This window comes from Rosa rugosa, chromosome 2 (assembly GCF_958449725.1).
Source record: "Rosa rugosa chromosome 2, drRosRugo1.1, whole genome shotgun sequence".
NCBI classification, from domain to species: Eukaryota; Viridiplantae; Streptophyta; class Magnoliopsida; order Rosales; family Rosaceae; genus Rosa; species Rosa rugosa.
Window position 1 is genome coordinate 54,309,606 of NC_084821.1, and position 14,455 is coordinate 54,324,060.

Sequence of the window (14,455 nt, forward strand, 5' to 3'; positions counted from 1 at the left end):
GGGACAGTGCCATAGAAAGTTCATTCTCTCTTGCAGAGTTGCGGACATGGTGTAATGCTCTCGTTGATTAGCAAGGCTCCTTAGTTTCCTGGACCAACTCAGAAGCTAGATCTTAGCAGGTATTTCTCTTTCTTTCACTTTTATCCTTGCCAAGTAGTTATCGAAACAGAGCCTTTATATAAGGAGATTTTATTCTGATTGTTCTTTCTTCTTTTTTTCCTTACTTTTTTTTCATTGAAATGCATGTACAGAGATATAGAGGTTTGAAGCATCAAGGCAGAAATGGTTTCAATGTCAAAACCTCGAGCAGGAATGAGAGATAGGATAAGTGTATTACCAGATGCACTTCTTTCTCACATTCTCTCTTTCCTGCCAACACTATGTGCTGTGAGGACCAGCATTTTGTCTGTAAGATGGAGGAAAATGTGGACTTCTCTTCCCAATCTAGACTTTGATGACGTAAGAGATTCATTTGATGTCCTGATAGATCCCAATGGCAAGATTACTTTTACGACGTTTGTTGATCGTGTATTTCTATACTGTGATTCATCCGACATTAGAAAGCTTGGTCTTAAAATATTGTATTCTAAAGATTTTTCTCGTATCAATGATTGGATTTGCACAGCCGTTTGGCGTAATGTTGTTGAAATTGATCTTTGTCTCTCTTGTCAAGAAGAGGATTTTCAGTTCCCCCAGAGCCTTTTCATGTGCAAAACTCTGAAGGTTTTTAAATTGTATTCAAATCTTAGGACCATTAAGTATCCTCCTCCTTTTCCAGGGTGTTTTCCAAACCTTAAGTTCCTCCATGTTGAATTTGATTATCCGGATCCGGACTCACTGAAGATTTTGTCTACTCGCTGCCCTATGCTTGAAGAGTTGGCTATATTTGGATCAATTGAGTTTGGCGCTGTTTGTGATATCAACGTATTTGCGCCTGAATTGAAGAAGTTGAGAATAGGTGTGCATGATCTTGATGGGAACTGCAATTTTTCTATTAATGCCCCAAAGCTTGAATACATTGATATTGAGGCAGCTTGTCTATCAAGTTATTATTTGGAAAATGCAAAAGGCCTAGTCACTGCCAGTATTTTGTATTGTGGAGTTGAAGAAGAATACCAACTGTTCTTTCTCAACCGTTTAGCTGCGCTTCTGTCACAAATAACAAATGTCAATCATCTCTCTCTTGACATTTGTGATCCTTGTCTTGAGGTAATTCTAACCTTACTTTTCTTCATTTACATTATGTACAGTGAAGAATAAGATAATAGGAAAGAAATGAAGGGATAGAGGGACTGAAATATAACTATACAAGCATTCTGTTTATACAATTGACGAAGAGTTGAGGTCTGAGGCATCGATGGAGGAGAAGTCACTTACATCCCCTTCCTTCTCAATCTTCATGTTTTTCATAGCTTAGTTGTTATTCTTATGATGCTCTCTTTGTTCTTATTACTCTTCATCTTGCAATTTAATATCTGCACAAGTGTTGTATAATAATGGTTTTTTTTTTTTGAAGGTTTGGCATCATCCTTTTTATTTCAGTAATTTGAACCAAATGAAGCTGGTACTTCGTGATTCCCATTACTGGGAAGTACTAGCACTGCTGCTCACAAAATCACCTAAACTCGTAAATCTTATCTTAGTAGATGTAAGTAATTTAAATCTTTACAGTTCTGTTACGTTCGCAAACGTGCAGATCCTATCAAGTGAATTCTCATTTCATTAATTTTTTTTTTCTCCAGAATACTATATTTCGTGATGATGAGCATTCATTGCCACAATGGGAGCAACCAGAGTCTGTTCCTGTTTGTTTGTTGAGAAACTGTTAGAAAATATGGACTTAACATTATCTGATTTACATCAAGAATAAAACCAATTGATTTATCTTTACATAAATAACAAGAAGTATATAATCATAACTCTAATTCTGGTTATCTATTGAGGAGTATGTCTCTTGATAGAAGTAGGAAGCTCATTAGTAATTAACCTGTATTACATCAAGTGTTGGTGATAAATTCTAAGTCTCCTATCTCGATAAACATGAAGTAGTGTTGGACTCCTTATGGGATGAGTCTAACTCGTGGTTTTGGCCAATATATAAATAGGGAGCAAAGTCCTTGTATTCAACACCGAGTATTGCATATTGTTCAGCCCCATTCTGAAGCTTTTGGTGTTGACATACAGAAGGCTTTCTGCTCTAGTTCTGCTACTACTCATTCTCGTTTCCAGTTGCTCAAAGATGTCTAACCTTGGTCAAGTTGTTTCTGCAGGGATCCAGAGCGCCAATGATCCAGGTGGAGTCCTAGTTCCTCTAGGAAAGCTATTCTGCAGTTTATGTGTGGATGTAGTGCAGCTGGTTTAATTCATGTTGTGTATGTGTGTTATGATATGGTCTTGTGGTTGATGTGTTCCTTGTTGCATCATGTAGTTTTAACAAATGGTATCAGAGCTTAGGAATTTCATAAAACACATATCATGCGTTTTGCTTTAGAAAACCATACTGTGAAAATTATTTTCTGGAAAATAAAACATATTTTCTATTTATGGTAAAACAGGCCTCAAGTGTTTTTAACCCAGTTTTAGTACTAATCCAATTCATTAAATAAGCCCAAACCCGAGTACAGAATTTATATTATTTAAAGAATATTACCGTTAGAACATAACGGTCACATTGTGTTTTAGGGATCGGATTGATAGGGCTTACTGAGATGAATTCTCAGTTATGGGATTCAAGACCCCTTTTAGAATAAATTGGATCATGTGGAAAGGGTTGAAATTGCTGCTTATTTTCTTTTGCTTCCGCTATAAAATAATTGTTGCAGCGCTGTAGCAGAGGCCAAGGTATGTTCATTGGGAATCCCAGAACTTGTATTTCAATTTCTGCATATGGAAAGGGTTGTCATATGGATTACTGTTTAGCATATGGAAAGGGTTGTCATAATCATATTTGGAATGATTGATCATGCATATTGAAGAAATTCTGCATATATGGTTGAGTGTATCACTGTGATCGTGTGATGAAAAGTGTGAAATTGAGAATTGTATGGTTACTGTGATGGTATGATTTGATGATTTTGATTGAGTATTGTTTGTTTTAAGTATGCTATGGTTTTTAGCTAACAACTAGAAATATATCTCCCAATATTATAAACTGCAGTATTGTTATTATCATAGCATAAATTAATAAGTTCATACAGAAACTGAACATATGGTTATTAATTCTAGTTTTGTGATTCTTGGAAAATTATATTGATTATTTTGCACAAAGCAAATCTTCACTGTCGTTTTACAAAATTTGAGTATTAACAAAACTGAAACTTGTGTTGCTGCATTTAAAATTGCACTTATATTTTGTCTTCCAAAGAAGTTGTTCACTGTGTAATTTTAAATGCAGAACAGCATCATATGTAATCACAACTATCTATTTAGATACCTTGAAGCTTTTCTTGTCCAAAGATCTTGACTGATTCAAGGAATGACTGATTTTTGTAAAATACAGTATGGTGATTTAGAACTTTAGAATATTGAGTTTTATGCCACAAAGGTGTTGCTTGATATTAATTCAGTTATGGGGTTTTATAAAAAAACTAATCATGTATCTGCATAAATTAAAGCTCATGACTGTTTTTGAATTTTATGTCTTTTGCTTTATTTTGGTTGTGTTATTCAAATACATGATTTCGTTTTAAAGATTAACACACAGATAAAAGTTTTACTGCAGAAATCTTATTTTCTTTATTTTTCTGTGTTTTTAGGTCTAAATGTGGTCACTATAGGCCAAATTCAGTTGCTTAATGGATGGAATTATAAGAAGTGGAGAAACCAAGTTGAATTTTATCTGTCTATGCATCAAAACATGGATCTTTGCTTGATTGAGGAACAACCATTAGAGCTAGACACTGAGAGCACAGAAGAAGATAGAAAATACTATAAGGAGTGGTATAGCTCCAACAGGAAAGCCAAAAATGTGATAAGAACCTCTATGTCTGACACTGTTAGGGGCTCGATCATTGAGCCAGAGCTTGCCATGGATTTCCTAGAAGCCATAGGAGATAAATATCAGGAGAGTGACAAAGCTGAGGCTGCTAGGCTATCCAAAAGATTTAATGAGCTGGAGTTTTCAGGAAAAGGAAGTGTGAGGGAGCACATTATGGAGCTGATTGACCTCAACTCGAGGCTGAGGGATTTAGACATGGGAGTTAAAGACTCTCAGGTTGTGCATGTGGCACTTCAGTCATTGCCTAACACCTACAGTAACCTGAGAACCTCCTACCATGCCCAAGAGTCTAACTGGGACTTAAACAAGTTGATTTCTATCTGTGTAGTAGAGGAAGAGAGAATCAGGAAGGAAGGTAGACCAACTACTGCAGTCAATCTAGTTGAGAAGCCTAAGTGGAAGAAACAGAACAAACTTAAGGCCAAGAAGACTACCACCACTAAAGTACCTGGCAAACCTGCAGAACACAAAGCTGAGAGACCTTTTAAGTTTAAGTGCTATTTTTGCAAGAAAATAGGGCACATGAAGAGAGACTGCAGTGGTTTCAAGGCTTGGATGATAAAGAAGGGTGAGTCTTTTCCAAATTCTGTCTTTTCTCTAGAAGTTAATTTTGTTAATATAGCATCTCACTCTTACTGGTTAGACTCAGGCTCACCCATACACATTACGAATTCCTTGCAGGGTTTAACAAACAGGAGGACACCAAAGAAAAGTGAGGTCCAAGTTTGTGTGGGAAATGGTTCGAGAGTAGCAGTTAAGGCCATTGGGACCCTGAAGATTGATTTAGGCTTAGGAAATTTTCTTTTTCTAGATAGTGTTTATTATATTCCTTCCTTGAAAAGGAATTTGATTTCAGTAGGTCTTTTAGTTAAGATTGGTTGCAAACTCATTATTGATTTCAGTGGAATAAAGTTATTTCAGGGTTCAAATTATCTTGGCTGTGGTGTGTTTATGCATGATTATTTGAAATTAGATTGTTCTGTTGCTCAACAAGAGATTATGTTGATTGAAAATAATCAAAACACTATAAAGAATAACACTGTCACAGGTACAAAGAGAACATTGTTCAATAATAAGTCTGCAAATATATGGCATAGAAGATTAGGCCATATATCCAAAGAAAGACTGAAAACACTCGAGAAAAATAAAATTTTACCTGCATTGGATTATACAGATTTAAATGACTGCATTGAGTGTTTTAAAGGGAAATTGACAAACTACAGAAAGAAAAAGGCCTTAAGAAGTCAAAACCTATTAGAATTAATACATACAGACATATGTGGTCCATTTAAACACAAAACCATCTGTGGAAATTTTTACTTCATCACATTCATAGACGATTTTTCCAGGTACTGCTATATCTATTTACTATCAGAAAAATCACAAGCTCTAGATGCATTCAAAATTTATAAAACTGAAGTTGAATTGCAGCTAGAGAAGAAAATTAAGTTAGTAAGATCTGATAGGGGAGGGGAGTTCTATGGAAAACACACTGAAGCAGGCCAGCAAAAGGGTCCTTTTGCACTTTATTTACAGGAAAATGGCATTAAGGCTCAGTACACAACTCCCTATAATCCTACACAAAATGGAGTAGCAGAGAGGAAAAATAGGACATTGTTAAACATGGTGAGAAGTATGATGTGCACTACAGGTCTACCTATATTTTTATGGGGTGAAGCTCTTAAGACTGCAAATTATATTTGCAATAGATCACCTAGTAAATCAGTAGACAAGACACCATTTGAGTTGTGGTGTGGAAGGCAACCTAGCTTGCATCACTGCCATGTGTGGGGATGCAAGGCTGAGGCAAAGTTGCCAAATGCACAAACACAGAAGCTTGAATCCAAAACAGTCAGTTGCCATTTTATTGGCTACTGTGAGAAATCTAAAGGCTATAGGTTCTATGCAGCTCAAAATTTTACCAGAACTTTTGAAACTCATCAAGCAAAATTTTTGGATGAAGGTTGCAGTAATACTAATTTTGAAGACTTGTCTTTAGAGTTAGAAGAAATTACTGAAAACGAAAATTTACAGAATATCTTGCCTTTAATTCAGTCAAATAATGCAGACAATGCAGATACAGAAACTCAAAGCCAAAATCAAGTTTTAGAAGAACCAGTAGCCTTAGAACCTCATGCAGATGAACCTATGAATGATATCCATTTAGAAAATAACCCTGCAGAAGAACAAATTCCACCTCAGCCTAGGAGATCCCAGAGAGAGAGAAGACCAGTATATGGGGAAGATAGTGATTTTGTAGTGTACCTGCAAGAAACTGATATCCTAGGTGAAGATAATGATCCTTCAAGTTTCAAGCAAGCTATTGAGAGCCATGAAGTTGAAGAATGGCAGAAGGCCATGAAGGCTGAGATCGAGTCAATGAAGCAAAATTCAGTATGGGAACTAGTCAGACCAAACCTAAACCAAAAACCAATAGGCTGCAAGTGGGTGTTTAAGACAAAGAGAGATGCAAATGGTAATATAGAAAGGCATAAAGCCAGGCTAGTAGCTAAGGGTTTTACACAAAAAGAAGGCATAGACTATACAGAAACATTCTCTCCAGTTTCAACTAAAGATTCATTTAGGATTATAATGGCTCTAGTAGCTCATTATAATATGGAGCTGCATCAAATGGATGTGAAAACAGCCTTTTTGAATGGAGAGTTAGATGAGGTCATATATATGAAACAACCTGAAGGTTTTGTGAAAATAGGAAAAGAAGATCATGTATGCAAACTGAAAAGATCAATTTATGGACTTAAGCAGGCTTCTAGACAATGGTATAAGAAGTTTGATTCAGTGATTTCATCTTTTGGCTTTTCAGAAAATATTGTAGATGAATGTGTGTACATTAAGACAGTTGGGAAAAATTTTATTTTTCTTATACTGTATGTAGATGATATTCTTTTAGCTAGCACTGACATAAAATTGCTTAAAGATACCAAAGCTTTTCTGTCTAAAAACTTCGACATGAAAGATTTGAGTGAGGCATCCTATGTTTTAGGAATTGAGATTAAGAGAGACAGGGCACAAGGCTTATTAGGCTTATCTCAACACAATTACATCACAAAAGTGTTAAAGAGATTTGGAATGGAGTCTTGTGCATCAGGTGATGCTCCTATGACCAAAGGTGACAAACTGTCTAAAAACAAAAATTCTAAAAATGGGGGGAAGATGTCTGATATGGAAAGCAAGCCTTATGCTAGGTTAATTGGTAGCCTAATGTATGCACAGGTCTGCACTAGACCTGATTTATCATTTGCAGTTGGAATTCTATCTAGGTTTCAGTCTAATCCTAGTCATGAGCACTGGGTTGCAGGAAAGAAAGTACTTAGATATCTGCAGAAAACAAAATCTCACATGTTGGTTTACAGACAAGTTAAGAAGCTTGAACTTGTTGGCTATACTGATTCAGATTTTGCAGGCCATTATCCGGATTCTAAAAAGTCCACATCAGGTTATGTCTTTATGCTTGCAGGAGGGGCTGTTGCATGGAAAACCATGAAACAGTCATTGATTTCAACCTCCACTATGCAGGCTGAGTTCATAGCCATTTATGAAGGAGTCTGTGAAGGCTTGTGGATCAAACATTTTCTATTGCATACTAAAGTATTAAGTTCAATTGGTTCAGATGCATTGAAAATATTTTGTGATAATGAGGCTGCAGTATTTTTTGGTAAAAACAGTAAAAGATCCAACAACTCTAAACACATAGACTTAAAATTCTATAGTGTTAGAGAAAGAGTGAAACATGGTGAGATAAATGTTTTGAATATTGACACTGAGTCACAACTTGCAGATCCTTTTACTAAAGCATTATCAGTTACAAGTTTTCAGAAGCATATCAAGAACATGGGAATTCTGTCTGGGTTGGAGGCTTGAGTTCAGTGGGAGCCAAAATTTTAATTTTTAGAATTTATTCTATGTAATAGGATACTTGGTTCAGTCATTGTCGTTTTACTTTTTGCTTGTAATTTTTGATACAGCAGTTTATGAATAAAATGAGGTATTTCATATATGTGTTCTTTTGGTTTTAGCATTATTTTAATTTCTGCAGTCTTGCAAATTACAGTTTTTGAATCTTAAAATATCAATGTGTGTTATCAAGTGAACTTTTCTGCATTGAGGAATTTTGCAGGTTCAGTTTCAGTTTTTAGTTAAGCAAATACCAGTTCACTAGTGTTTCAGTTTTTGCTGTCAAGATTTTGAATTGTCGAAATCATTCTGTTGGACTATGAGCATTGGATTTTTGCAGGTAGATATACTTATCCAAATTTTGCTCTTATTATCACCTTGAGCTTATGTGATTGCAGTGTGTAATGTTAGTGATCTTTAATCAATCTGGTTATTTAACCAAAGTTGGTTTGAGGTTCTGCATTATTATCTGTAATTGACCAAGCTGGATGAGTAGTGAGTTTTTGTATACTTCAGTGCACACTTTAGTTGTTGGTTATGTTGAGTTATTGGTTCAATTGGTTTGTATGCAGACAATGTTAGTCCAAGTGGGAGATTGTTAGAAAATATGGACTTAACATTATCTGATTTACATCAAGAATAAAACCAATTGATTTATCTTTACATAAATAACAAGAAGTATATAATCATAACTCTAATTCTGGTTATCTATTGAGGAGTATGTCTCTTGATAGAAGTAGGAAGCTCATTAGTAATTAACCTGTATTACATCAAGTGTTGGTGATAAATTCTAAGTCTCCTATCTCGATAAACATGAAGTAGTGTTGGACTCCTTATGGGATGAGTCTAACTCGTGGTTTTGGCCAATATATAAATAGGGAGCAAAGTCCCTGTATTCAACACCGAGTATTGCATATTGTTCAGCCCCATTCTGAAGCTTTTGGTGTTGACATACAGAAGGCTTTCTGCTCTAGTTCTGCTACTACTCATTCTCGTTTCCAGTTGCTCAAAGATGTCTAACCTTGGTCAAGTTGTTTCTGCAGGGATCCAGAGCGCCAATGATCCAGGTGGAGTCCTAGTTCCTCTAGGAAAGCTATTCTGCAGTTTATGTGTGGATGTAGTGCAGCTGGTTTAATTCATGTTGTGTATGTGTGTTATGATATGGTCTTGTGGTTGATGTGTTCCTTGTTGCATCATGTAGTTTTAACAGAAACCTCAGCACCATCACCATAAAGGGGTTTAGGGGTCATCAGGGTGAGATGGATGTAGCACAGTACATGTTAAAGAACGGTCATGTTTTGAATAAGATGACAATCTACATTGACTACACAGGCCGTCTGTATAAAAAGGAGAAGGAGCTATACAAGGAATTTTTGATGTTTGAAAGGCGTTCGATGACTTGTAAAGTTGAATTTATAGAGATGTAATGATTGGTTTCTCAAGCATTTTATGTTGGAACTCTGGTTCGAGGTTGTGGAAGGAAGATGAACTTTTTGGTTGAGTAAGCACTCTATCTTGAAACCATCATCTTTGTTTAGAGTTGCATTCTTTTTTCTCTTAAATGATTGAAATCTCTTTAGCAGCTTTTAGCTTATTGAATGTTCGGTTAATTTTTGAAACATGCCTGTATCTGAATGTTGGGGGACCAAATATTTACATTATTCACTCATGCCATGGTCTCACACTTACCTATCTCAATTTGAAATGGAAAATTGCACTGGTAATCAACCTCATTAACTGTTTACTTACAGCAACTGAAAGCTGGGAAAATCTGCGTATTAAGTGAGTTGCATCTTGTTGTTTATTAGATTAGTGAGGGCGTTGGATTTCAGACTTAAAAGTATACATGGGGGATGGGTCAAAATAATGGCTCAAGTTAAGTTCATTCGAAGGAAAAAGAAAAAACTAGTGCCTTTTCATTTGAGATGGATGTAGCACAGTACATGTTAAAGAATGGTCACGTTTTGAATAACATGACAATCTATACAGGCCATCTGTGTAAGAAAGAGAAGGAGTTATACAAGAAATTTTTGATGTTTGAAAGGTGTTCAATGACTTGTAAAGTTGAATTTATCAAGATGTAATGATTGGTTTGTCAAGCATTTTATGTTGGAACATTGTTTCTAGGTTGTGGAAGGAAGGTGAACTTTTTGGTTGAGTAAGGCGCACTCTGTATCTTGAAACCATCATCTTTGATTATTTAGTTGGATTCTATTTTCGCTTAAATGATTGAAATTTTTTTAGCAGCTAGCTTTAACTATGTGAATGTTTTGTTAATTTTTGTGACACGCATGTATCTGAATGTTGAGGGACCAAATGTTTACATTATACACTCATGCCATGGTCTCACACATACCTCTCAATCTGAAATGGAATATTGCACTGGTAATCAACCTCGTGAACTGTTTACTTGCAGGAACTTAAGACTGGGAAAATCTGCGTATTTAAGTTGCATCTTGTTCAGATTAGTGAAGGCTTTGGACTTTAGAGTAGTGGTAAAAAGTATACATGGGTCACAATAATGGCTCAAGTTTAGTTCATTCAAACAAAAAAGAAAAAAAATAGTGCCTTTTCATTTGAGATCAATGCGGACTCCCTCTTGAAAGCCAATATCGATCCCTATAGCTATGTAAAACGGCCTGAATATACAATTTGGAGTTCTGGAACCAATTTCACATGTCAAACACCATCTATTTCAATTAGTAATTTGAAGGTAAGTATATCTTTAACTTGCTCTTTTACACTATATTTGTTAAACTATATTTGTTAAAGAGGGTTATAGAAATTACTAAAAGAAAGGGATGGGAAGATAGGCGATGACCTGTTTGGTAGATTCTTCTCTGCACAGCTTGAGAATCTAGCTGACGGTGTAGATGTTTGTCAAACTGTCTTCGTACACAGTATTCTCTTGGATGAGCACTGTTTTCTTATAGAAGAAAGAAGTTATACAAGGAATTCTTAATGTTTCAACGGGTTTCGGTTACTTGTCAAGTTGAATTTAATTTCAAGTTCTACAAGAGTACTTTGTTCCCAGACTGCAATCCTAAGTTTTAGAACAGTTCTGCTTTCTAAATATGTTCCTAGTAGATCGATAAATCTCGACATGCTTATGATCAAGATGATTTTTTATTTTTTCTTCAAAAAACCAATTTTAACTGCATGCAAATCCACCAGCTCGGTTGACGGTTGTTGACCTTTGCAAATATTGTGATGCAAATCAACCTTCTTAAGTTGCTTCCCGTCCATAACAGTCCTCCACGGGTTTATGAATTATGACCAATATTAGCCAAAACGTAGAATATATATATATCCCGGTTTAATTGAAAGTTGGATTTGTACCGCCATTATGCGGAATGTTGTTGAACTTAATCTTTGCGTCAACTTATATCCAGACAAGACTTTTGAATTGCCTCGAAGCCTTTTCACTTGCAAAAGGTGTTGTACCTGATGTCAAATTTTATTGCCAATCCTCCAAAACCAGGGTGTTTAATTCCCAAATCTCAAGGTCCTCAGTGTTCTAGTTCATTTTCCTAACCATTGTAACTCGTCATTTGGACAGATTTTCTCTAACTGCCCTATGCTTGAGGATTTGAGAATTGATGGACCTCTTGGGGCGTGTTATGAAGTTTTGGATTTCAAAATCTCTGCACCTGAACTCAAGAGATTAGCAGTAGGAGTGTACATTGACAATTTTGATGATGATGAGGAGTATAATTTTTATATTAATGCTCCAAAACTTGAAGTCTTTAACCTCCATTCGGGTGATTCGTCAGTGTTTTCATTTGAGATCAATGCAAAGTCCCTCTTCAAAGCCACTATTGATCTTTCTAGTTGTTTTATACATGTTGACGGTACAAATGGACTTCTGGAAGCCATCTCCAATAATGTCAAACAGCTAGTCTCTTATAAGTTATAACTCATAATTTGGAGGTAAGTATGTCTGTAACTTGCTCTTTTACACTATATTTCTTAGAGATGATTATAGAAACTATTATTTGAAGAAGGGATGGAAAGATAGGCGCGCGATCTCCTGTTTCGTAGATTCTTCCCTGCACAGCTTCTATCATTATCGGGCAAATGAACATGAACAAATAGGACCTTCGTATATGAAGAAGTGGGGAGGAAAAAAAAAAAAGTGGTCCCAAACCCACAACGGCGGCTGAATGTGCGTTTAGATTTTTTTGGGTATAGTAGTAACTGTACAGTCACAGCCCAAGTTCAAATGTGTTGAAACGCTGCCGTCTTCTTCTTCACTGGCATTGTAATTTAGGGGTTTAGGGTTTCCGAGTTGATTGGAGGAACCGGAACCCCGGACCATTCCGGCACTCAATAGTTGAGAAATCCTTGCACGCCTGATCTCCGATTATAAGGTATATGCTACAATTACATACACCATGGAATCCAAGTTAAAATAGTGATTTCCATTTTACTACTGTGTTAATCGTTAACAATTCTGGTAATTTGGGTTAGCTAGAAATGGGTTCGATTTCAAACCCGCGAGCAAGAATCAAAGATAGGGAATGCCAATTAAATTCAGTATTTTTTTTTTTTTTCTTTCAGTATTTCCTCTGCTTGAAGACACATAAAAGTTCAAGAATTTCATATTTTTTCTTTTTACACACTAAATCAGAATGTAAACTGAATAAATGGTTTCTCAAGCTACTAAACCCAGATTTTAATACACTCAACAATTGTCTGTTTGGCTTCTGTGCACTCTCTGCTTTTAGTTATAAAGTAAATACTCTGTTCAAATCTCTCAAAGAGTGCCCTAGAGTCCTAGAAGGTCACTCACTCTTCAAGATAGAGTTGCTGAGATGATGGAATGCTTCTACCAATTAGAGCTTTTACAGAAATAACTGAAGTGAGAGTGCATACACATGGTTAAATTTGGCTTATTGAAATCATATATGGTAACCCAGAAAATTATAGAGGCTTGGAAAGGTCCAATTTTGATCATAAATGGCATTTAGTAAACAAGTAATAAATAATCAGCTGAACAGACCCTTAAGCTTGACTCATATTAGGTTCATTGTATGGTTTCAGCTAGAGCGTCCCTTTGTTGTTAGCTAGGCACAATTCACAGATACAAATTAATTATGCAATCGTCTGTTCGGCTTCCGTGCAATTTGCTTTTATTTATAAAGTAAATACTCTGTAATTTGTGGACAGTGCCCTTGAAAGTTCACTCTCTCTCTTGCAGAGTCTCGTGCAGAGTTGCGGACATTCTCCTCCTCCTCCTCTTTGCCGTCATTCATCATTGGAACAAATCGGAAGAGAGGGCCTCTACTTCTCCTCCTTCCCTCTCTATGATCATTGAACGGTTCAGGCATCAATCATCCTCGTTATACAGTTGATAGAGCTTCCTGATTCAAAAAGGTAGATCCTCTGTTTGCTATAAAGTATACAGTAAAGAATTTCAACTTTTTATCTTTGTTTTTTGTTTTTCATATAAAATTTCATGTGCCCTTTGATTCAGTTTCTATGAATGGTGTTGTATTTTTGAATCAGGGTTTCAATGTCAAAGAGTCGAGCAAGAGTTAAAGATAGGTTTAGCGCATTACCTGATGGAGTTGTTAGTAAAATACTTTCCTGCCTTGATATACAATCTGCTGTGAGGACCACCGTTTTGTCCCCGAGGTGGAACAATTTATGGACTTCTCTTTCCGACCTATGGTTCCGCAATGGAGATTTCATTGATGATCATGCTTTCATGACGTTTGTGGATCGTGTTCTTTTCTTTCGTGACTCGTCAGACATCAAAAAATTCTATCTTGACTTTGACGAACCAAAGGAGGAAGATTTCTCTCGTGAAAAGGCTACGAGTGAAAAGGCTACGAGGAAGATTTCTCTCGTGAAAAGCCTTTTCACTTGTAAAACACTAGAGGTGTTGAGCTTCTATTTAGAGAAGAATCTACTAAATAGAAGAATCTACTAAATAGAAGATCGCGCGCCTATCTTGCTCTTTTACACTATATTTCTTAGAGATGATTATAGAAACTATTATTTGAAGAAGGGATGGAAAGATAGGCGCGCGATCTTCTATTTAGTAGATTCTTCTCTGCACAGCTTCTAATACACTGAGTTTGAATAACAATTTTGTGAGATATACCACATATCTGCATACATACAGGTCTGTTCATTTTCATCATAGCTAGTGAGTGTGTCTAGTGCAGGGAATTAGAAATTTCTGTTTGGCAGTGATTCTATTGAATAAGTGCGGAGGATGAATCATGCATGTAGGTCCAAAGTTTTAAAATCCTTTTGATGTTGGACAGATTGAAGTCATAGACGTCAAACGATACATTTATTGTTTCTTATTTTCTTTTTTTTTGTTGTGGTGGGGTGGGGAGGGAGTAATTACTTTCATTTCCTTAAGAAAATCCTTATCTGACATTCCCTTTTTGTGCAAAACTGGTATTGAGGGAGTTGTGCAACACATCCCCTTCGTACCTGGACTATTCATTCTTCTTCTTGTCAATGGTTTTTATTTTTCTGTCTTTAATTTTACCATAAATAGTGATTGAATTTCTTGTTTCTTTTTTA

The 14,455-nt window shown here is 36.0% G+C and overlaps 1 protein-coding gene and 1 long non-coding RNA gene across 2 annotated transcripts; both read left to right on the top strand.

Annotated features, from left to right (window-relative positions):
• The first annotated feature begins 254 nt into the window (after nt 1-254).
• Nucleotides 255-4,379, top strand: LOC133731038 (FBD-associated F-box protein At3g52670-like). Its single transcript, XM_062158515.1, has 5 exons — nt 255-1,209; nt 1,517-1,648; nt 1,743-1,824; nt 3,756-4,213; nt 4,329-4,379. Exons 1-5 carry the CDS (start codon nt 283-285, stop codon nt 4,377-4,379), a joined length of 1,650 nt encoding a protein of 549 aa, XP_062014499.1. The 5' UTR covers nt 255-282.
• A 7,714-nt stretch (nt 4,380-12,093) lies between these two features.
• LOC133731565 (uncharacterized) lies at nt 12,094-13,688 on the top strand. Its single transcript, XR_009856718.1, has 3 exons — nt 12,094-12,282; nt 13,125-13,288; nt 13,421-13,688. It is a non-coding gene; the product is annotated as an uncharacterized LOC133731565 (long non-coding RNA).
• The last annotated feature ends 767 nt before the right edge of the window (nt 13,689-14,455 follow it).